General features: G+C 43.9%; 1 protein-coding gene across 1 annotated transcript; it reads left to right on the top strand.

Annotated features, from left to right (window-relative positions):
- The first annotated feature begins 439 nt into the window (after positions 1–439).
- YBX3 (Y-box binding protein 3) lies at positions 440–21,835 on the top strand. Its single transcript, XM_062614035.1, has 9 exons — positions 440–818; positions 4,466–4,529; positions 6,221–6,254; positions 11,568–11,657; positions 12,338–12,460; positions 15,658–15,752; positions 20,029–20,200; positions 20,793–20,893; positions 21,311–21,835. Exons 1-8 carry the CDS (start codon positions 557–559, stop codon positions 20,856–20,858), a joined length of 906 nt encoding a protein of 301 aa, XP_062470019.1. The 5' UTR covers positions 440–556; the 3' UTR covers positions 20,859–20,893; positions 21,311–21,835.
- Positions 21,836–22,147: the final 312 nt, after the last annotated feature.

Here is a 22,147-nt window from a genome sequence, read left to right as displayed (position 1 = left end):
CGGGACGCTCACTCCTGCACCCACCCCACCCGGCTGCGCGCCCCCGCGCACCAACACCTCCACCCCACCCCGCCCCGCCGCTCCACGCGTGTGCGGGCCCGACCGACAGCTCAGCCCCTCCGAGCCCCCTGTGCGCACGGCGGCAGGGCCACGCCGGTGTGTGCCCACGGGCGGGAGGGCAGGCGCGGAGCAAGCTTCCACTCTGGCCCCATGCACGTCCGCACACTCTTGTGTAGACAGGCGGCCAAGTATATACCTGCATAGACACCCACCTATCGCCATGCCATGCCATGCCATGCCATGCCATGCCATGCCATGCCATGCCATGCGTCCCGCCACGGAGAAGCGACTCCCTATGCCCCGCGTCCCGCTAGCTGTCGGTGCGGTCCCTTTAAATGCTAATGAGGCGGCGCGAGTGCCGGCGCCAGCCCCCGCTGACTGTGTTAAAACTTCGGCGGGGCCATTTTGGGGGCAGTAAGACCCAGCGCGGGCCCGAGGGACGCCGACCCGCCCGCCGCGCACCCGCCCGCCACACACCGCCCGCCTGTCAGCCACCATGAGCGAGGCGGCGGAGACCAGCACCGCCAGCACGGCACCCGTCACGGCCACCACCACGACCGCAGCCGCCGCCGCTCCCCCGGCCGGAGCCCCTGCGCCGCCGTCGCCCGCCGCCCCGGACGTCAAGCCTAAGAGCCCCGTCAGCACCGCCGCGCCGGGCGCGGCTGTTGGTGAGGCGGCCACCGGCGCTGTTGCTGCTGCTGCTGCCGCCGCTGCTACCCCCGCAACTGCCGCGGCCGAGACGGAGAAGAAAGTGCTGGGTGAGTGGCGGGCCCTGCTCCCAACTTCCCGGGGCACCTGCGGCAGGAGCGGGGGTACACACGCCACGGCACATGGCCGCCGCCCGGGGCCCAGCCCGGCTTCCCCCCCGCCGGCTCCCCCCGCGGCTGTGAGTCAGGCAGCGCTCGGGGGAGGCGGCCGTGCCTCCTCCTCTTCCCTCCCAGCCGGAGGGGGGCCGAGCGGCGCCTGTCCGGGACGCCAACTCCGAGTTGGGCGGCAGCACCTGTGTGCAGCGGCGGCGGCGCGCCCGGCCCCGGAGAAGAGTCGGGGTCCGTCTCCCCGCCGGTGCTCCGGTGCCGGGAGAGGATAGCGAGTGAAGTGCAGCCATGCTGATGGGCTCCCCGGTGCCTGCAGCCGGCTCCGTGTCCTGCTGGGGCATCTCCCGTGGAAGGGGCTCCTGGCAAGCCCTGTGTGACACCCCCCGTCCCCCCCTTCGGGCTTTGCACAACCTCTGTGTGTGTCAAAGAGTCTTTGTAACTAGTAACGCTTCGAGGTTTAGTGGTTGGGTTTGGGGGGAGGTGTTGGTGTTTTTTTCTTTTTCTGTTTTTCTGTCAGTTTTTACTTTATCAGTAGAGGGTAAGCCATAATGTCAGGTTGCCATCTCTGTGCTCAAGCCTAGTGCATAGCTAATGCGGTGGTTTTTCTCCATCGTGATTAAACAGGATCAACCTCTTGAAAAGAACAGTACTTCAATCTGCAGTGGAAATAGGGATTTAGTGTTGATAACTCTGTAAGAAGTTAGTAAGAGCAAAGTTGGGGCTGACTACTAGTGCAGAGTCCCAAGCTTCATAAGGAAAGACAGCATCTTCCCTTCTGAAAGGAAAAGCTGAGGTCTTACTGCAGCAGACAGAGGAGCCAGGTAAAGGATTTCTCTGCAGCTCAGGTAGGAGGAATTCAAGTAAAAGAGAAATTGGAGGTACAGTTTGTGTTTTTCCCTGCTCTGTTATCAGATTTGTTGGTAATCAGTCAAGGCACATCCCGTCATATCTGTTAGTGTGTCTGTCTGCTTCTAGCCTTAACATGGCTTGTGTCACTCTTGGTAATGTTTTTATCTTGTTCACCTGTTGCTGTTGCTTGGGGCTGGGGGTAAGTGGAGGCACAAATGCCTTTCCTGGTCTGGCAGGGAGAAGAAAACTGCCACGGTGTTGCTTTTGCACACTGGCGTTATTGCTAGGCAAACTTTCTATCAGGAGCTCTAAGGAAAATGATCATTGATAATGCTAATTAAAAATGAACTTATATTCAGGTCTGCCTCAAATGTCTGTGTTAATGGTCTTATAAGAAGAGACTTAAGTAAATATAATTACAAAGATTCCATTAAACACAAGCTCTAATGCTTGCCCAGGGCATCTAAATGTCTGACTGAGGAATAAAGATAAAGGCTAGTCAACTTTCTCCTCTCTTGGTCACAGGAAGCTTTGGCTTTCTCTGTTAAAACTAACGAAAAGGCTATTTTGTCATGGATGGGTTGTTTCCTCTGATAGCATCAAAGTACTACATTTTGTAGAAATATGTGGACTTTCACTTGCTGGTGGGATAGGAGCGATGACATCAACTACCTTCTCTGAGTTGTGTGTAAAACTGGTTATGGCTTCCTCTGGGCTTGCCCTCTTCCTTGCCTCATCTCCCTGATATGACAGCTCAGGTTTAACAATGTTAGCAGTGGCTGCACCACGGCCACGTGGATGTTTGGTGTCATGGTATTGTGTCTGAGGTTCTTTTTCCCCCTTAAGGTGATGCTTGAGGGAGACTAAAACTGGTGTGAGTAGGGAATGGTATCTCTCCAGAACACTATTTTAGGGAATCTATTGGAGACTCCCCCAATCTCTGCCGGACCGCAAAAGGAGCAGTGTTGCTTTGAAGCTGTGTGCATGGACATCCACTTAGCAACAGCCATCTGGCCACATAGTGTGAGTTTTATTTTCCTTTCTGCCAGCTTTCTTACTCCTCTGAGGGTTTTTGCCAGGCTTCCTAGGCTTCTTGCCCTCTTCCTAATCTGATTGAAATAGGCCAACAGATTCAATAGCTATTTTGTGGGGGAGGGAAAGGATGGTGGTGGGGGAATCAGTGGTATTAGCCTTGTTTCTTAAAGCAGGCTAAAACCTGCATGTGCCATTGGCACCTGTTTCTGGGCCTTCCCCCCAGCCCTTCTTCCACTGTTGAGTTTAGTGCATGAGCTCTTGCATGTAGCCAGTGCCTGTGTGGTAGCAATAAGTGTATGTAGTGATGTCCCTACTAAACTAAACCTGAAAGCACAACTATATCTGTTGATGCCCAAGACTTGTGTGAAAAATCAGTGCTAGGCAGTGAATCTCTTTGAACAAGGAGTCTTAGGAATGGGTGCTATGTTAGGTAGAGCCCTTTAGTAACTGTTTCAGTCTTAACATGGTTTTGCTGATTCTAAATGCAAACTTTTTCTACTAAAAAGTATTGAACATCAAAACCTTCACTTCTAAAAGTGCAATGAGTAATGACCTGTTACTAGCTTCAATAACAGCAACAGTACTACAATGGACTGCTATCAGCAAACATTCCTGCTTTAGTTCTGTATTTGGGGAAGGAGGAAGAGGTTGCTTTTCTTGTCTGTCAGAGGGCTACATATGAATGCCAAGTGTGCATGAGACCAAAGGTCTTGTCTAGCTGTGTCATCTCCTAGTGGATGTGTAGGGAATAATGCAGGTGTAAGAGCAGATGATGGTACCTATTTGTAGGTGTTTGAGGTTTTTTTAACAAGACAAGAGGTCATCTGTAGGTGACTAGACCCTTTTCAAATAAGTACTATGTAAATTACTTAGCTCTGGTCATGCTGTGTGATAAATAACATCTATTAAGTCTAGGACCCAGAATCCTCCCTTTCCTACAGGTTTGAAAAGTACAAGTTCGTAGTCTCCACCCAGTTGCTGAGAGGGAAGGAGAGTTTAAACCACCTCCATCACTGTTGAGTTCCTCCCACATGTTGGAGGAACAGGTTTTGCCAGATCCTATAAGACACTGCAGTCTGGTTTCTAAGCAAGATGCTGTTTTGGTGTTGAGACAAGAACTTGTCTTGATCCTAGAAGCCTTAGAACATAAAGTTGTCAGTTTGTAACTGGTAAATCACAGAAGATCTCTAGAAGTAGGAATGTTAAAAAAGCACACACACACAAAGCGCCCCCAAAACACCACAAACGAAAATAAACCCCAGAAACTTCTTGTGGGGTCTTGTTTAGTTAGAGTGATGTTGGCCAGTTCTGGTTTCCAAGGAAGAAAGAAAAAGTAATTGAGTGAAAGAGAGGACTTTTAAAGAACTTTCTGTTTAATGTCTAGTTACTAAGCTAAAGAGAACTGATGATTTTCAGCATCAGTGCACATCTCTGGCATAAGACATGAAAAAAGAGGGGATGGATGCCCAATTCTGAAAGTGGAGCTGGACTTCATTCTAGATGCTGTGTGGTAAACTCTTGGCTGAAGAGCAGCATATTAAAACAATCCCGTGTTAGTATAAACTGAAGTGGAAGATAAAGGTAGACTTTGAGTGTTAAGGTAACAGGCTAGGTCTGGTTTTGACTTCAGGCGCATAGATAAAGGTATTTTTGTAACATTCTTGTACTTTCTTATATTTTAGAGTAACTTCTCTTTTTCTTTCCAGCCACCAAAGTTCTTGGCACAGTCAAGTGGTTCAATGTCAGAAATGGATATGGCTTTATCAACAGGTATGTTTAGATTATGATAGTCATATTTGTACTGTACTAAGAGTAATGGTACAGGTAATATGCCATACTTTTAATAATTGTAGCAGAGACCCAAAGACCTGACTACAAGTTTATGCTGTTGATAACCAGGTTTGGCCAGGCATTCAACCAGTTCTATCTCAGGAACCACCTCCCCCTTCCCCATCAAAGTTTGTGTGTCTGGGGAGAGTCAAACCCATTACAGATTTGGTCTGTTACTTGTTTCTCATGATTAATTGTGCTACACCTTTAATGACTGTATGCTTTTCATGACTGCCTGCCTTTTTTTTAAAGGTGCAAGAGAAGTTGTAGAATGAGGGAAATACTTTTCAGATAAAAAGTCAAGTGTTGACTGATTGGTCAAAATACCTAATGTAAATACACATTGAGATTCTCTGATACCATCTAACTGAAGATGTTCCATGCCTGGGTTCACAGAAATTGTCTTTTTTGTCCTTCTCTGATCACAAATGAAACTCTGAATGGCATCAATAAATAGCTGTTAGTGATACTGACCGCACTCCAACCTTAGGTGCACAAGGCCCATACTTCCAAGTTATTGGAGGAAACTCTGGCTTTTAAAGCTGGAATCTGGGGGTTTGAGAAGCTTTAAAATATCTTGTCTGCTTTATGAAAAATGAAGCTACTGTATGGGGAATGCTTGTCTTGCAAAAGATATACCTGGTGAGTTATTTTATCCTACAAGTCCTTGAACCAACTTACACAGCAGGTAGGTTTTGGTGAGTTGGACAGTGTAGAAGAGGGCAGAAGAGCCCGTTTCATGGATTTGAAGCCAGTTCTGGTACAGTATTAATGCCAGTCTCTGGGGACTACTCTCCAGTGTTATGTAAGCTTAAAGAAAAGCTTGAATGGCAAAGCACTCTTAAGTCTTGTAGCAGTTGATGTGAGAGTCTTCAGCTGGATATGATGTAATAATTTATTATCTTTCTTCCTAAACTGAAGTCTGCTGTTAGTTCAGTCCAGTGCAACAAGTTTTGGATTGTGCATTATTTTCAAAAACTCTTTAACCCTCTTGTGCCCTCTGCAGAGAAGGAGTTGAGAGAACAAGTGGTGGGGTCTTTCTGTTGCATGGGAACACATAATTGAGGTCTTAGACCTATCTTCATGTTTTACATGTGGAAGCTTGAACTGGCTGGCCTAATCTTGACAACCTCACATTCATGTCTGGGTCTCCTTTCAACAGACTCTTCTGACATCTCTTGTGCATGGTTGCTTTGAGTTTCACTGAAAGGAGAGCTCTGTTGACAGCTGTGGCCAGTCCTGTTGATAGTCTTGCTTGACCTCTGGGATAACAGCTCAGGTTGCAGCCCCTGTGGAAGTTTTTTTTTGGGGGAGTGTGGAATATAGTTAAAGGCGAGCAGTCCAGTCATTAACTCCATCCAGTGTCAAAACAAAATACTGAGTGCTTGCCAAAAGATTACAGAGAACCTCCCTGTCCCTTCACCCTTCTGAAGGCTGGGGAGTCTTTTCTGCTGTCAAGCATATGACCCTGAAAAATCAGAGCAGGGTCTTGGTATCATAGCCTTTACAGAACGTATGGCATCCAGGAGATGTACTACAGGGTGGGGGAAGGAGGGCTTCACTTGTGGAGTCAGGGATTTCTATTTAAGTCTCAGTCTAAACTCTTACAACGTCTCACTTTCTGTTCACAGAAATGATACCAAAGAAGATGTGTTTGTTCATCAGGTAAGACAGCAGTAATTGTACTCAGATGTGTGCTGTGATAGGTTTTTCAGGCAACTTCCTGTAACAGCTGCCCAACCTTGCTTAACATGTGTTTTGAAGTTTTCAGGGAGGAATATTAGGGTATGTTTTATTCTCTCTGGAGTTACAATTGAAGGAGTAGGTATTATAATTCTTCATGCTTTTTGTCTGCTCTGATTTGAACACTAGAGGGTTTGGTTTGGGTTTTGGAGGTTTTTTGTTTTTTTGTTTTGGTGTGGTTTTGTTTGGTTGTCCCTCCCCTGGGGAAGTGACTTCTGTTTTGCAAGTACGTTGTTACTTGTCTCTGTCCCATTGCTCCCTCTCCACTTCCTCATGTTCCCTGTCTTCTGTTTCTTCCTACCCTTAGTTTGCAGGTCTGTTGTCTGCCCTCTGTGGTATTGGAAAGAAAGTGATCTAGTCTGGCTCTTGACCAGCCTGAGTTGCTGTCAGCTGTTGCTGCACAAGGCAGCTGCTCTTAGGAAGAGGAGGAGGAAGGCTGAGTGCCAAAGTGTGTCAATTTAGAGGGAGGTTGCCCAGCAGCTTGTCGTTGGTTAACTTCCCTTGAGCTGTCAGTAGGCTGTTCTCTGTTTATACTGTCAGCTTGCAGGTGACTAGTGAAAAGACAGAGAATGCCGTTTCTCTGCTGATGTAAACTGGCTAGTTGGCTTAGATCTAGTTTTGCATCTGAGACTTTGTCCCATATGAAATATATGCAGACTCACATGATCGTTAAAAGAATGAGCTTTCTTTTTAGGTGTATGTGGCAGTATTTCCATCAGATGTAACTAGGAAACTTGCACTCATAGTTGGTCACAAAGCATGAGGATATGTTTGATGCATATAGCACTGAGAGTTAGTTTAGTTCCTGTGGGATCATGACTAAGTAGCCTGTGATAACTTTCTCTCGGTCAGGGACTGTGTAGTATATAATATATATATTATCCAAAACCAGATGAAGCTGGAAGGGGGTAAGTCTAGTGCCTTAATGAGAAAAGATGGTATTGGAAAGTATGTGCAATTACATATTCCTGGTTCAGTTGGTGGACTTGAGATCAAGAATTCTCAATGCATGCTCTGAGATCTAGTGGGCTCTCCACTTCTTTGATGGCTGTGTGCATGGCAGTACTGCTGCTGCATCTGTGCCCTGATAGGAGCATGTCAAGAGGAGGTTGAGGAAAGTTCTAGTAACAGAAACATGTTCTGGATAGGCAGCACTATGAAACTAACTTGAAGGCAAATGAGGTCTCCTTCAGACCTGTGAAAAGATAATCCTGGAAAATGGCTGTTGTGATGATGATAGAGGCAACATGGATCGATGTTATTCTGCTTGGGAAGGCTGCCTGCAGAGACCTGAACAGTGAAGGTCAGCAGCAGGCTAGTACTACCTGTTATGTTTTCTCCTTCAGCGGTGGAAATTATCCACCTAAATGTAAACTGGTCTGTGTGGGGAAAGGAGGGATGATGACTTGTTTCCCCATCTCCTGTGGATGAAATCCTCTTGTAGTGAGTGCTGAGCAAAACTGGCTTGACATTTTGGAAATACCACATTACGTGCAAGCCTGCATCTGATTAACTCTCTTGGTGGGCTGTGTATGGCAAAGTAGATGCTTCCAGCTCTGGCCTGGGTTGGCTGCAATGGGATTTTCCTCAGCTCTTCAGTCTCGAGCTGTTTCTTTATGTGAATGTGCTCACAGCCAGAGCTCCTGATTGTGGCCGTTTTCTTATGCCATGGATTTACCTCCCTCACCAAAGGTCCTGCTGCTTTGAGCTCCCTTGCCAGGGTTAGTGCTGGTTTTGCCCCTCCTCCCCACACCCTTCCCAGGAGGGGCTGGATTACATGCCTAATCCCTTCAGAATAAGGCTGACCTAGTTGAATGGATCCAGCCTCCTCCCTGCCTCCCCTGCACACATCCACAGTGGTAGAGAACAGGCTGATCTCATGATTGGAATGGGGGGTTAACGCTCAGTGTCTGGCTATTGGATGCTATTTATAAACCTAGTACAGATTAAAATGCTTTTCTCTTTAGGGCATGCATGGATTGCTTTGAATTAACCCTTTGTCTTGCAAGAGGACCCAAGCAGTGTTTTGGGGAAGGGCAGTTCTTCACTTTCTCTGTCCTGCTTGCACCCTTGTCCAGTTGGTTTGTGCAAGGTGCTGTGCAGGGCATTCTTTCAGAGGTGTTCTGAGCAGTAGGGATCAGTTCACCTGGTGGGGTGATGTGTATCTAAGGGAGAGGAGGTTCTTACAGTTTAACACTATTAAAAGTGTCAGTAGCCAGAGAAGTCCAACTTAATTAGGCATAGTTTGAATCAACAAGCAGTGAGGAGGAATAATGTTTTCTTCTGCACAGAATTCACTGGATAGTATTTGTCATGAACAGTAACTGGTGTAACAAATGTTGGCTATTGCTGTGGCAATGCTGGATGTGCACATGATGGGGCGGTAGGAGGATATGGAAAGAACTTTCCTAAGCAAAATACTGAACTAGCTCTGAAGACTTTCATGGCTGTTCATCAGTGTTCCCTTGGGAAAGGAAAGGCTTTGTCTTAATTGTTGAGGTCTGTCTGTGCTAACACAAAACATCTGTTTTTTGAATCAAAGAACTAGGAGCCTGCAGGAAACAGTAACGGGGAGAATAGAGCTCTCTCCCTTCTGGACATACAGAGTAAAAGTCTTCTCATCAGGCTTAGAACTTTGGCTTATTAGAGGCTTATTTCAGCAGTGTTTACCTGCAGCTGAAGTAGTAAGTAGTAAAGCTGTATAGTTTCTGTTCTGAACTCTAGGATTTACTCAAAATTGTTCTTGTTCGCCTTTATGAAACAAACTGCAGCCTGCTGTGTGGCAGTCTCTGTCTCCGGCTGGCAGGTTAGTCAGTTGCAAACCTGAATTTCTGAAGTTTCTGTCCATAAACTTGGAATGGAACATGTGGAATCCTATTGAATTCATCTTCCGTTACCCTTCTTGGAGGATGTTTGAGGAGCTTCATTAGTCTGAAGTACACCCTCTATTGAATAATCTGATAGTCGTTTTTTCCTCTGCACTTGGAAGGCGAAGGAGTTCTAAAATACAAGTTGTTGACATCTGTCATATGCAGAGCACAAGTCTTAAGGGTTTAAGCCAGTTTCTCAGCACAAGTGGTAGTGAAAGAACAGAACCCTTACTCTGCAGTGAAGATAATCACTGTTAGTATACAGCAGTTATGGAAAAGCCATCAATTCCAGCTGATTTTTAGACATGGGGCAGTTACACTGATAGGTCAGTGGAAAGCAGACGGAGCTGTCTCAGCTGATTGTGGGAGTCTCTGCTTGCTAAAGTAGTTCTGAAAAGAACTCACTTGAGCAGCTCATTCTCTTCCTGTATCAGCACACCCTCACCCCCATCCCAAACCAACAATCTCATGGGTTATTCTCGCTTTGGTAGCAATAATATGTATATTCTTGCATTCTGCCTTAAGCCTTTTAGAGACACTGGGATACAGGGAAAGGCATGGCTGGATGTAGGGCTGGAAGAGCATGCTGGCCTGTTGGGCAAAGGGTACTATTCAGCAACAATGAGAATACTTTTCCTAAACTGGTCAAGCTCAACTCCAAACTGATTAGAACTTTTTTTCCTTCAGTGGGAAATATTTTTGGGCTGTTGTTGACTTCATGAATACAGTTGCCATGCACAGGCAACAATTAGGCTGGTCTTCATTTTGCCTGTTTTTGTTGAACTGCAAACAGATGTGACAGTTCTCCTGTTTCTGCTCTGCATCCAGTTTCTTAAAACAGAGGAAATGTCATGTGCTTCTAGGTACTAGATCTGCACTTGCCTCCTTTATGCTAACAAAGGATACTTAGGTTATTAAAGACCAGCTTGCTTTAAGAGAACTTTAGTAAAAAGCAGGCTGCTAGATTAGCTTACATGTGTGTGTAGTTCATTTTTTGTTTGGGTTTCTTCTCCCCTGGCCTCTTCCAGTTTGTGTACCCTTATCTAACAGACAGGAGGCTTGCCCTTCTAACTGCCTTCTGTGGAATCCTGGAAATACTCCCCAGAGTGAAAAGCATCTGTAGTTGACAGACTGAAAATTACTTCAGGAGGCTTGAGTGTTCCTGGGAGTCTGAGGAGGTTTTCAGCCATTTTACTATTAGCAACACTGGCTTTGGATTATTTTGGGGTTTCTGTCTTGGTGACTCTGTCTTGTACTATTCCTGTGTTCTTCAGGGACTTGCCTAATTTTTGGCAAGTTTTTTCTTTTTTTACCTTGCAGTACTTAGGTAGTAAAACACTTATTTATGTTACACTAGAGTTATAGTAATTCTACTCTAGTTACTATGAGTTGCCCTGATACCTTATAGTTAATGCCATCTTCTACAAAAATGCTCCTGCTCTTAAGTTTTCTGTAGATTGTGTAGCGGTTTCCTAGTGATAATGAAGCCTTAGTACAGCTTGTTGGAGATCAGACACTGAGTGTAACACTGTTCATACAAAAATATGTGCTGATCTGGATCTTTAGTGGGGTTGACAGAGGGGATCCTGGGGCAACAGCCAGTTTGTTAACTTTATATGTTGAGAAAAGAGTAAACCTTGACTACATATCAGAAAGCCTGTGGAATAAAGGAGACATCTCTCGGACTCACAGACTGGTTTAGGTTGGAAGGGACCTTAAAGCTCATCCAGTTCCAAACCCCTGCCACGGGCAGGGACACCTTCCACTAGACCAGGTTGCTCTAAGCCCTGTCCAACCTGGCCTTGAGAACTGCCAGGGATGGGGTAGCCACAGCTTCTCTGGGCAACCTGTGTCAGTGGCTCACCACCATCTCGGGGAAGAACTTCTGAAGATCTAATCTAAATCTATCCTCTGTCAGTTTAAAGCCATTTCCCCTTGTCCTGTGCCTATATACCTTTGCAAAAAGCCTCTCTCTGGATTTCTTGTAGGCCTCTTTAAATACTGAGAGCTGCTCTAAGGTCTGTCTCCTGAGCCTTGTCTTCCCCAGGCTGAACAGACCCAACTCTCTCAGGATGTCTTCATAGAAGAGGTGCTCCAGCCCTCTGATCATCTTTGATAATACACAACTAGCAGACTGTATCTAATAATTTCATAAGTTTCATGTTTCTCATTAAATCTGTGTGTAGTAAAGCTTATGTAAGACGGTCAGTAGCACTTACATGTTTAAAATACCTTGGTGGGGTGACTAATCTGATGCATAGAGTTGTGACTGTCGCAAAAGAATACTGCTCTTCCCTCATTTAGAGGGCTACGAATGTGTAGGATAAGATGAAATAGTACATTTTTCTCTATCTTGTCTTTAAAGACGGCGATAAAGAAAAACAACCCACGGAAATACCTGCGTAGTGTTGGAGATGGAGAGACTGTAGAATTTGATGTGGTTGAAGGAGAGAAGGTAAGAGATAATGGGGACTTTGTGCTGTAGTCCAGCAGAGGTAACATCACTGTAGTAAAGAGTTGCACAGTTACGGTTCTGTGTGTCTGATGTTTTGTGTTGTGGTTTTTTGTCTTAATACATTAATCCCTGGGGTGGGTGGCATTCATATGGCTTTTCTGTGGAAGATCTGTATTTAAAGTCTTCATTAAGAAATATTTTTAGGTACGTATCAAAAATCCTTTACTACATCCTAGGCCTTCTAGAACCTGTAATTTTTATTTCATAGAACATTTGAAGCTTGCAGCCTGCCCAGTAAACATTAACTAAGGAATATATTGCCCTGAAGAGTTTGTCTTGGTGTCTGGTAGCTTAATAACTGTAAGAACCTTAAAAGTTTTTGTGTTTCTACTTTCTCAAATGCTTTTTGAGTTTCCAATTTTTATTTTTTTTTTTTTTGTGGTTGGTTTTCCTTTTGTTTTGCTTGTTTGCTTTTAAGTTCTTTATTTTTCCTCTTAACTCAGGCTGCCTGATAAGGTCTTAATTCTGGTAACTCTTGGTTATGGGTTGAGAATAACAAACTTGCTTTTGCCTGATGTGGAAGGAAGGAATCTCTGATGCTTGGAACTGTTTCATCTTCTCCCTGTAACTGGTTGTTCTTTTCTCACACCATCTTGATTGATTTTCTTTTGGCCTTTCAGGGTGCAGAGGCAGCTAATGTCACTGGTCCAGATGGAGTCCCTGTGGAAGGCAGCCGCTATGCTGCAGACCGGCGCCGCTATCGCCGTGGCTATTTTGGCCGACGCCGTGGACCACCTCGAAGTGTAAGTCTAATTTCTGCAGTGGTGGTCATCCTACCTCCTCAGCCATCTTGCAGTCCTCTCATGAGAGGGAACTACAGGTTCTGCGCTGCCATGTAGTAAACAGTTAATGTTTAACAAAGTTGTGAGTTTTCTGTGGTGGTAAACTGGGTTCCTCCTTTGTTGATGCTGATACTGGTATTTTCTACTTTTGAGTGTCCTGTAGGCCTTTCCTTGGCGTTTGGTTGTAAAATGTGCTAAAAGCATTCCTTTGGGTGTCAAAAGTATCTGTGTTGAATAAAAGCAAAGGAGTAAGACACAGAAGTGCTTCACCATGCCCTTTACCTCCAGCAAGGAAAAGTATTTGTACTACTCTAAGTAGTATAACCATAACTTGAAAAGGGCTACTTGGAAAATGGGATTTTTTTTAAAAGCTTGTCACTTTTGCATAATGTGGTAGTAGTTTGACCAACTAGTTGAAACCTCTATGTATCATCCCTTCATGGACCTCTGCCTACAGCAGTTCAGTGTAAAGATAAAGCCTTTTATTTTTTCTTCAAACTAGCTACACCACTGTAGCTAGGGAGAAGCGAGGTAGCAATGTCTGTGAGCCATAGCAGTATGCGTACACTGTTCTGTATGGTTGCATTAGTACATGCATTAAACGTTGTGCCCCTCTGCTTGAGGAGGTTTTTCTGGCTAACTGTCCTGCTGGATACTTCTGAGAGAAGTTTGAGTTGCTGATGGTATGGCATTCTTGGGCTGTGTTTGAAAGGATGTTAACTTAGCTATAGGCAGCTCTTGCTGCATATCTGAAGGAAAAGGTTTCCACGTACCCAAGCCTGCTATACTTAAAGATCTTCTGGGCTGCAGAGGTGAAAGGTGTTCCTAGAGCTCATCTGCCCACATCATTAATCCTGTGTTTACTAACACAAAAAAAACCTGAACTTACTGAGATGACTTTTTGGCATGGTGGCCTTCTAGATTTCAAGAACTTTCAATTGATCTCAGCTGGCAAATCCAGTCCAGCCTTGTATAACGCAGTAAGAGTTGGTTTCTCCTTCCTTCCTTAACTGGCATGGTTTTAGGTAAACTAATGATGCTGTCCTTTGTTTACCATGCTAGTTCACATGTGCCTGTACTTTGTAAGTTACTGAGTCTGATTTTGACCATACTGTGTGATTTTTCTCAAGAATGAAGAGAACCCTGGGGAATCCGAGGTATTCAATTGGCTTTAGTGGGAACTGCTTCTGGATTGCTTGGGAAGTTCTGTTCAGAGTAAAGTACTTGTTTGTATCAGAAACTTCTTAATTGTATCCACTACAGAAAAGAGGCTGTGCTCTTCACTAACAACATAGACATTGTGTGGAGTTGTAGTCAGAATGTTAGAACAGAGAATGAATCATGGAATAACCTTGAGAACTAATAGTACTGTCATGTACATGTTGTGTGTATGACTAATAGAATAAGCCTTTATACCAATGAGTCAGAAAATAAGCTAAATAGTTTAAAAGCTGTTTTATAGGCTGATGCTGTTTCTTGTAGAGAGGAGACCCAAAAAGATTAATAGTTTTACACAAAACTAGACTGATAAAGATATTTGGGAAGCAGATGGGTAAAAAGCTCATTGTGCTTTAATTAAACAGTTTATGCTTAAAGAAACTTGTATTTGGGGGACAGCAATAAAATTTTGTACCTTTTTAGGTGTTCTCCAACCTTTTTAGGGTTGCTTTGTTAAAGGCATTTCACTGAGTTGGAAGATTCCTGTGAAGGAGATTGAGTGAACGGAATTACGTGTGTGCTAGGTGTGATGTGTGATGCTTTTAGGAGTACAGATGTAGCTTTCCTAATAAATAAATCTAATGTTTACTGATAGTAAGCATAAGACCTCAATGCTCAGGTTCTGTTCTGCATCCATTCTTGTGACTTCCGACAGCATAGTTTTATCCTGGAGCTGTAATTCACTTCTGAACAATAGACCTAGGTCAATTGACAGTGTAATGTAATGTGTCGAGTGATTTTTTTTTTTTTTTTTTTTTGTGCTACTATAGAAGATGTGGAAAATTGTCAGGACTTACAGGCTAAGCAGTCCAGTTGCTTTACTGTTCTGTTTTCAACTGATTGTTTAAGCCAAACCAATTTAAAATATTGACATAGCAACATTTGGTTCAAGGTTAATAGAAAAAAGTTTGCTTTGGTTTTGAGTAATGCTTCACCAGGTCTAGCGACAGTCCTTTTTATCTGAGATTCCAATGTGGCCCTTTGTAGGGAGGAGTGGACTTGAACTTCTGCATGTTTTTAATAGCACAGCCCAATACTGCCTTTTAAAGAGCTCTGCATGTGATGCTGAGTGTCAAGTGCTACAGGAGGGCTTTGGCTGGTAAAAAAACACTGTTGTATGCCCCTCCCTGCAATTAGGTTGGTTGCTGCTTTACTAGCTTCTGGCATGTTGTCCCTCAGAGGAGACCTACTAGGTCTTTGGTTCTGTATTTCTGGCATTGCAGAGCTAGAACTGAGCACTGTCTTGTGCTTTCTCAGAAATTCTGGAGAAATGACAACTATGCTGGAACACATTCAGGATTGTTTCCGTTTTGTGCGCTCTCTTCCCTTTATATCTTGCTGTTCTCTTTTCCTGTTTCTGTGCTTTGATAGTCCTCACATGACTAAGAGTAAGAGCAGGAGCAGCATTGGTTTCTTGCTTCACAAAAGACAAATCCTAACACATCTGAATCATGGTTGTCACATACAGTACTGGTGGTGCTATTTCTCATCTTGCTGTTTGTGACATTTCTAACCATCCATCACAGGTCTATTAAATTATAAAGTTATTTAATACAAAGGGTGTTGATAGAAACAGGACAGATTGGTATTCTAAAGTAGATAGAAGTAGTATAGTGCTGTTCTAAGCTTAGAACTGTGACTTTTGTTTCAGGTTCTGAATGTCTCAAGTACTTTTCAACTTCTGTCAGGTGCTGCCTGTTATTACTATCTACTTAGTTGGTAGAAGTTCCTGTGAATATTTATTTATCCTACTCGTATCCTTATCTAAATTTAAGCCATTTGGGTATCAGATGCTTCTTTTTACTTGATCTATTGATGCTTCTGCACTGAAACTGTTTTTGTGTTCAGATTCATATCTCTGGGCTTAATGGTTAATATACTGTCCATGAAGTAAGATAATGCTTCATTGTTGACTGTCTTATGTTTTCTTTTGGTTATAGGGCGGTGAGGGAGAAATCAAGGATGGGGTCACAGAAGGAGGACAACTTCATCAACAAGTCCATAGGAATCCTACCTTTCGTCCCCGCTATCGCAGGTTTGTATGGTTTCCTTTGCTCATCATTCCTTGGATGCTTTGTGATTCATACAGGCTTCATTAAGAGCAGGAAGCTGTGTTCCCTGTTGTTACTGTCTATGCAAATCTTGGGGACAGTGAGAAGGTTTTAATTACCAGGAGAAAGGGGAGCTACCGGAATAAGGAAACAAGTAGACTTTGGTTAAAGTGCTTATATAGTGCTCGTGGTCAGGAAGAGGTCAAGAATGGGTGAAGAATTCCTTGTATGCTGTTACTTTTTCAATATATTGCTCCATTGGGAAGTGAGTTGCAGGTCCATGCCTGCCCAGCTGAACTCTTATGCTTTCTTGGACAAGTAATGCATCCAAATCCCACTTGGCCTGGGACAGCTACGCCCACCACCTGCTGGGTCAAGGTGTGCTTTATAACTGCTCCTGAGGACTGCAGACAGTAGTTTGCAGTTCAGCACTGGACTACAGCTTGTGTGCATCCAGCTTGATGGCACCTTATGTGTCATGCAGGCTTGGTTTTATGCACTGGTGCTGCTTGTAGCTACAGAGGATAGCCAACCATTTTAAGTACTGAAGTTGTGTTCTCTCTATAATGGCTTGTGGGCTGTTAGATTATATAGTAAAGTTATAGTTACCTTGTTGCCAACTTGTATGTGTTGCCCCTTGTTTTCTCAGTATTTTCTTGTGAAGAGAGATTCTGTCCTCTTTGTAGCTACCTTTAAGTACTGAAATCCTGTGATGAGTTCCCCCAAGATGTCTTTTCTCCAAGGAGAAAAGACCTAACTTCCTCAGCCTTTTCTCATAGGCCAGTTTGTCTAGCGCTTTGATCATCATCTTGTCCCTCCTTTGGAACACATCCAGTCTGTCTGCCCACTCTTTGAGTTGTGGAGACCAGCACTGGACACAGTACTCCCCAGGTGTGGCCTGATAAGTGCTCATTAGAGTGGTATGTTTGCATCTCCCTCTGCTGCTAATACCTCTGTGGATGCAGCCCAGGCTCTGTTTTGCCTCTGACTCATGTTTGAGTTTTGATGACTTGGGTTGTTAGGTCCATGCAGCAGATAGTGGGAGATTTTTGCCATGGGATGTTGGGGCTGATAAAAACTTGCATGAGCTTGGGAGAGACTGGTCAAATACCAGAGAAGGATGCCATTGTAAAGAATATAAACTCCATCTGGCTTCAGAAATCTCCAGCATAGAAATTAATTGGAGATTTGGAGGCTATTTGGGAAGTAGGTTTCCTTGTCCGTATTTTTCCCTGGGGATCCACAGAACTGGCATAAATGAGCACTTAAAGACCCACTAGACCGTTCTTAAGTTCTTAGTTAAGATCTCTTGGAGTTCACATGAACACTGATATTTACCAGTGGGAAATACAAAGGGAGTTGCTAAGCCATCTGTTAGTCGTACCTTATACTGGCCAGTGTAGGACTGTTTTCTTCGTTTTCCAGCCTTAGTTCTGACATGACCACTCCAGATTCCAGCCTCTACACTGAGGGAGCAATTCCACAGCTAAGGAGTTCTGTGCAGTTAAAAATACCAGTGATATCAGTGTGAAATAGTCAACCTCTGACTGTCATAGCTTTTTGAGATGTTGCCTCACTTGTGAGTTTTCTTCTTGGTGGTTTTGTTTGTCTGTTTTTGTGTTGGTGTGTTTTGTGTGGGTTTTTTTGGATTTTTTTTTGGGGTTGGGTTTTTGTTTTGGGTGGTGGCTTTGGGTTTTGTTGTTTGGGTTTTTTAATTTATTTTTTTTTAACTGAATTCCTGTAAGTGAAAAAGATCATTCACTTTCTTGTGACTTGTCACTCATTCTCCATGATAAAACAAGTCAGAAAAAACATTAGATTACTTTCACTAGTGTTCGTGAAACATTGTAACAGGACCCCGCAACATCCTTATCTCTGGGAGATCTATGGGTTTGATGGGTGGACTCTGCAGTGGATGAGGAATTGGTTGGATGGTCACATCCAGAGGATAGTGGTCAACAACACAATGTCCAGACAGAGATTGAGTGATGTCAGTACTGGTACCAGAGCTATTTAGTATCTTCATCAATGACATGGACAGTGGGATTGATGCACCCTCAGTAAGTTTGCAGATGACACCAATCTGAGTGGTGCAGCTGACATGCCTGAGGGATGGCATGCCACCCAGAGGGATTTGGACAAGCTCAAATATTGGGCTCATGTGAACCTCATGAGGTTTGACAAGGTCAAGTACAAGATCCTGCTTCTGATTTGAGACAGTCCCTGGTATCAGTACAGGCTAGGGGATGAACAGATTGAAAGCCGCCCTCCTACAAAGGACTTTGGAGTGCTGATGGATGAAAAGCTAGGTATGACCCAGCAATGTGCACTTGCAGCCCAGAAAACCAAATTTATCCTGGGCCACATCAAAAGAAGTGTGGCCATTAGGTTGAGGGAAGTGATTATGCCCCTCTCTTCCACAGTGGTGAGACCTTGTTTGGAGCACTGTGTACGGTTACGGAGTCCTTATTACAGGAAAGACATGGGCCACAAAAGTGAGCAGATGAATGGAGTGCCCCTCCTTGTGAGGACAGGCTGAGAGAGTTGTAATGATTCAGCCTGGAGAAGAGAAGCCTCCAGAGAGGCCTTATTGTTGCCTTTCAGTACTTAAAAGTGGCTTATAAGAAAGGTGGGGGTACATTTGTGTGGTACGACCTGTAGTGGTAAGACACAAGGGGAGATGGTTTTATAGTAAAAGGGGGTAGACTTAGACTAGATTTAAGGAAAATATTTTTTTGCAATGAGGGTAGTGAAACACTGGGTTGCCCAGAGAGGTGGTAACATTCAAGGTCAGGTTGGGTGTGACTGAGCAATGTGGTCCCATTGAAGGTATCCCTGTTCATTGCAGGGGAGTTGGACTAGATGAACTTTGAAGGTGCCTTTGAACTCAAACTAATCTATGATACTGCTGTTAAGGAGCTGGTTTGTATTAGTCTGCCATTCAGTCACTTGCTCCTCTTCATCTTGTACTTGTTTTTCCATCAGTTAGCTTAAGAGGTTAAGTTCCAACACTGAATTTACAGAGATGAACTGAAATGATGTAATCCACGTTTTTTCCATATGTACTTCTGTTTGAAAACAAAAAGCAAGAGGTAAATAACAGTGCAACAGGAGCAACAAGCTGAATTTCATAGGAATAGCAAGATTATCCTTGATGGTAATGACTATCTGTTCCATGCATGATGGATCCATCCTTCTTGATGGTGGGTCTAGAGCTACAGGCCTTCCACCTCTACTCCGAGCTTTTCTGTGTGAACATTTATATTAAAGTTGTCCTTATCTAGGACTGTGGGAAGTGGGGTAATACTCATGCTGCTGCTTGTAGGCATCTGTGGTGAATAAATTTGATTCATCAAAAGCTTTATTAGCATTAGGCAGTCAGGAATAGCACGATACCAAGCACAGTGAGGCATTTGAGTTTTTGCATGTTGTGAGTGAATCACAAGAGAGATAATTTGCCTGTGGCTAATGGGAATTTATGCATTTCTGATGCATTTTTTTTCCTGTAAGAAATACGATGCTATATGAGCGCAGAAGGCTTCTGTTTGAGTTAATAGGTAAGCGTTGCTTGCATTTACATGCATTAAATCCAGTAATACTATTGCTTTTACATTCCATTTCCTTGGAAAAGCTAAACTGGCTTTTGCGACTAGGTAGCTGTGGATTAGCTAAGACAGGTAGTGGAAACTAGACAGTAGCGGTGACTTTGTTGTCATTCTTGGCTGTGTTTTAACAGTTTATGGACGTAGCTTGTATATACTGGGAAACGGGATTAAATGTTCTTGCATTTCACCTGACTGAAATACATGCTACACTTCCTTACGTGATCAACAGGAGCAACTTAAGGCAAAGAGCAGAGATCTAGGAATAGTTTACAGGAAGAACTGGAGATTCTTGGGGATTGCACTGTGAATAGGGCTAGGCTGGTGTATGGGTATGCCAAGGCTAATTTAGCAGAATCAGTCTGTGTGGCCACTACTGGCTTGTTTCTTCTCCTAGCCAGCAATTCAAGTGGGTGAACTACATCTTTATTGTAGGATAGACAGAATATGCTGATATAGTGTCAACAGTGAAGAAACACCCAGATAGCTTGTGTTTCCCTTCCAACTGTATGCCAGCCAAACTCCAAAGGATTGTTTTGCTATCATTCAAAACTGTTAAAGATAGTACTTGGTTAGACAGGTTTTTTCCAGGCTAAAATCAGGATAGTTTAACCTTCTTGGGCTTCTGTCATGACACCTATTTCTCCCCCCTGTTCAGAGGGCCCCCGCGTCCACGCCCTGCCCCAGTGGCTGGAGAGGCTGAGAACAAAGAGAACCATCATGAAGCCAATGCTATGAGTCAGCAGCCACTTCGTCGTGGATATAGACGCCCATACAACTACAGGCGTCGACCTCGTCCACCCAATGCTCCAGCTCAGGATGGGAAAGAGGTAAATACACTCCTGGCACAACTGTGGTAGAGACTGAGGTTTTAATGGGGCGAGTGTTCAAGACCTGTCCTGTGGGAGCTGGTGTGCTAAAGGAGTCTGGTCAAGTCTAAAGTGTTGGTAACTAAAGGTATCTGGCCTGTTCCTTGTGATCTTCTTGGAGAATGAGTAGCTTACCTTAAATAGAGCCAGCAGTGGGATAGGGGTTGCTTCTGGATAGCTCTTAATTTAAGTCAGACTGTAATAAATGTTTTTGAAGTGGAGAGAAACAGTTGTTTTTTACAGCTCCCTCAAACCTTCAGTTTGTATGTAGTGTAAGATAGATTTGACAGGTCTGGATCCATTTCCTGAACAGCTTGAACCAGATTAGTTAAGGGAACTGTTTGCTAACACAGATTTTGCCTTAATGACAAGTGACTTTCTCATTCTGTACCTACTTGAGGTAGTCCCCTGACAGAAGCTGCTTTGTAATACTTAATATTTTCAGAGGATTTATCTTCCTTGATTATTTTCAAACCAGGGTTATGCTACCACTGAACAGAGGAAGCATCAGGAGGTCAGTCTGTGTCTATAATAAAGGTTTATTGTGTCTCAGACAAAGGTAACTGAAACACCTGCTGAAAAACCTGGTCCAGTGACCGAGCAGAGTGGTGCTGATTAAAGTCCGGCTCCCCAGGCACCTTTACCATTCCTCAGGTAAGAAATATAGATGGTTCCTGTTCTCCAGCTGAAGCAGCATGGTGTATACTTGTAGGATGTGGCCTCTGGCTACGTCCCTTTATGTATGATTAGATATTTGTGATAACTTCTGAGAATGCTGTATAGGCAAACCAAAAACAGTTGCTGCTTTTCTCTCCTTTCTTTCCTCTGCCTCTGTAATTGTCACAAAGTACAAGGAAGATCTGTCCGGTCCATACAGCAACAGCATCTGCTGATCAGTTAGTAGTGTTTTTGTTTTAGGAAGATACTGTACTCTCAGCTTACAGACAGGATATTCTAGTCATGCTTATCTTTTTTTTCTGTGATAATTCCTTTTCCACCTGACATCCCATCTGTTCATCAGGAAAATGAAACTTAAACTGCACTGTTGTTTTCAATTTGGCTCTTCAACAGGTGTCCTAAAATACAACTCAAAAGTTACACCAAAGAAACACACAAAGCAATAAATTGTCACCAGTGATGACAAAAGCAAAGATTTGACCCATTGGAACTTAAACATGTACCAGCAGCTGAGACCCAGGGAACGCCTGCAAGAGATGCATGAAGGAAGGACAAGAGAGCAAGATCCAGCCAGAGCACCCTCCCCAGTTTCAGTAGCAACCCTGGGTTTTGGTGGTTTTGTTTTAAATTTCACTGTTTTGCTAGTATTGAATTCTTCAATTATTCTTTTGGTACCAAACTGAAAAGGGGAAGAAAAAAAAACCAACCAAAAAACTGAAATTGAAAGAAAAGCTTTTTTTTTTTTATTGGATGCTGGTGCTGAACCTCCCAGGTGTGATGAGGTTTTTCTTTTTTCTGTGCCAGTCCTGATTGCTGCAGGACAGGGGGAGGAGAAGCTTGCGCTTTCCTTTGTAAGATCTATTTGAAACTGTGCAGCATGGGTGACGTTCCTCACAAATAAAAGTGACAACTACAAAATGGTCTGGGTTTAGTATGTTTTTCACATTTACTTTTAAAATGGTTAATTATTTTAATCTTGCTGCTTCAGCATTTATGTGTGAAAATAAGAGCTGCCTGTATAGTGTGTGTTGATGAATCTTGTCTGAAACCATGCTGAAGGATAAACATGCAGGGATATGGCTAGGCTGGGTGCATCTGCTTCAAGCCAAAACAACTTCTGCAGAGAATTTACACATCAGACCTAATACCCTATGCTGCCCTCTCTGCTTTTCTGGCTCAAATGGTGTTAGTGGTTGGGTTTTTCTGTTACCATCTTGTGGCAGGAGTTTG

The sequence above is a fragment of the Pezoporus occidentalis genome, unplaced genomic scaffold (assembly GCF_034315485.1).
Source record: "Pezoporus occidentalis ecotype Australia unplaced genomic scaffold, CSIRO_AGI_Poc_V1 ctg172, whole genome shotgun sequence".
Taxonomy (NCBI): Eukaryota; Metazoa; Chordata; class Aves; order Psittaciformes; family Psittacidae; genus Pezoporus; species Pezoporus occidentalis.
This window is presented reverse-complemented; position numbering and strand designations above follow the sequence as displayed.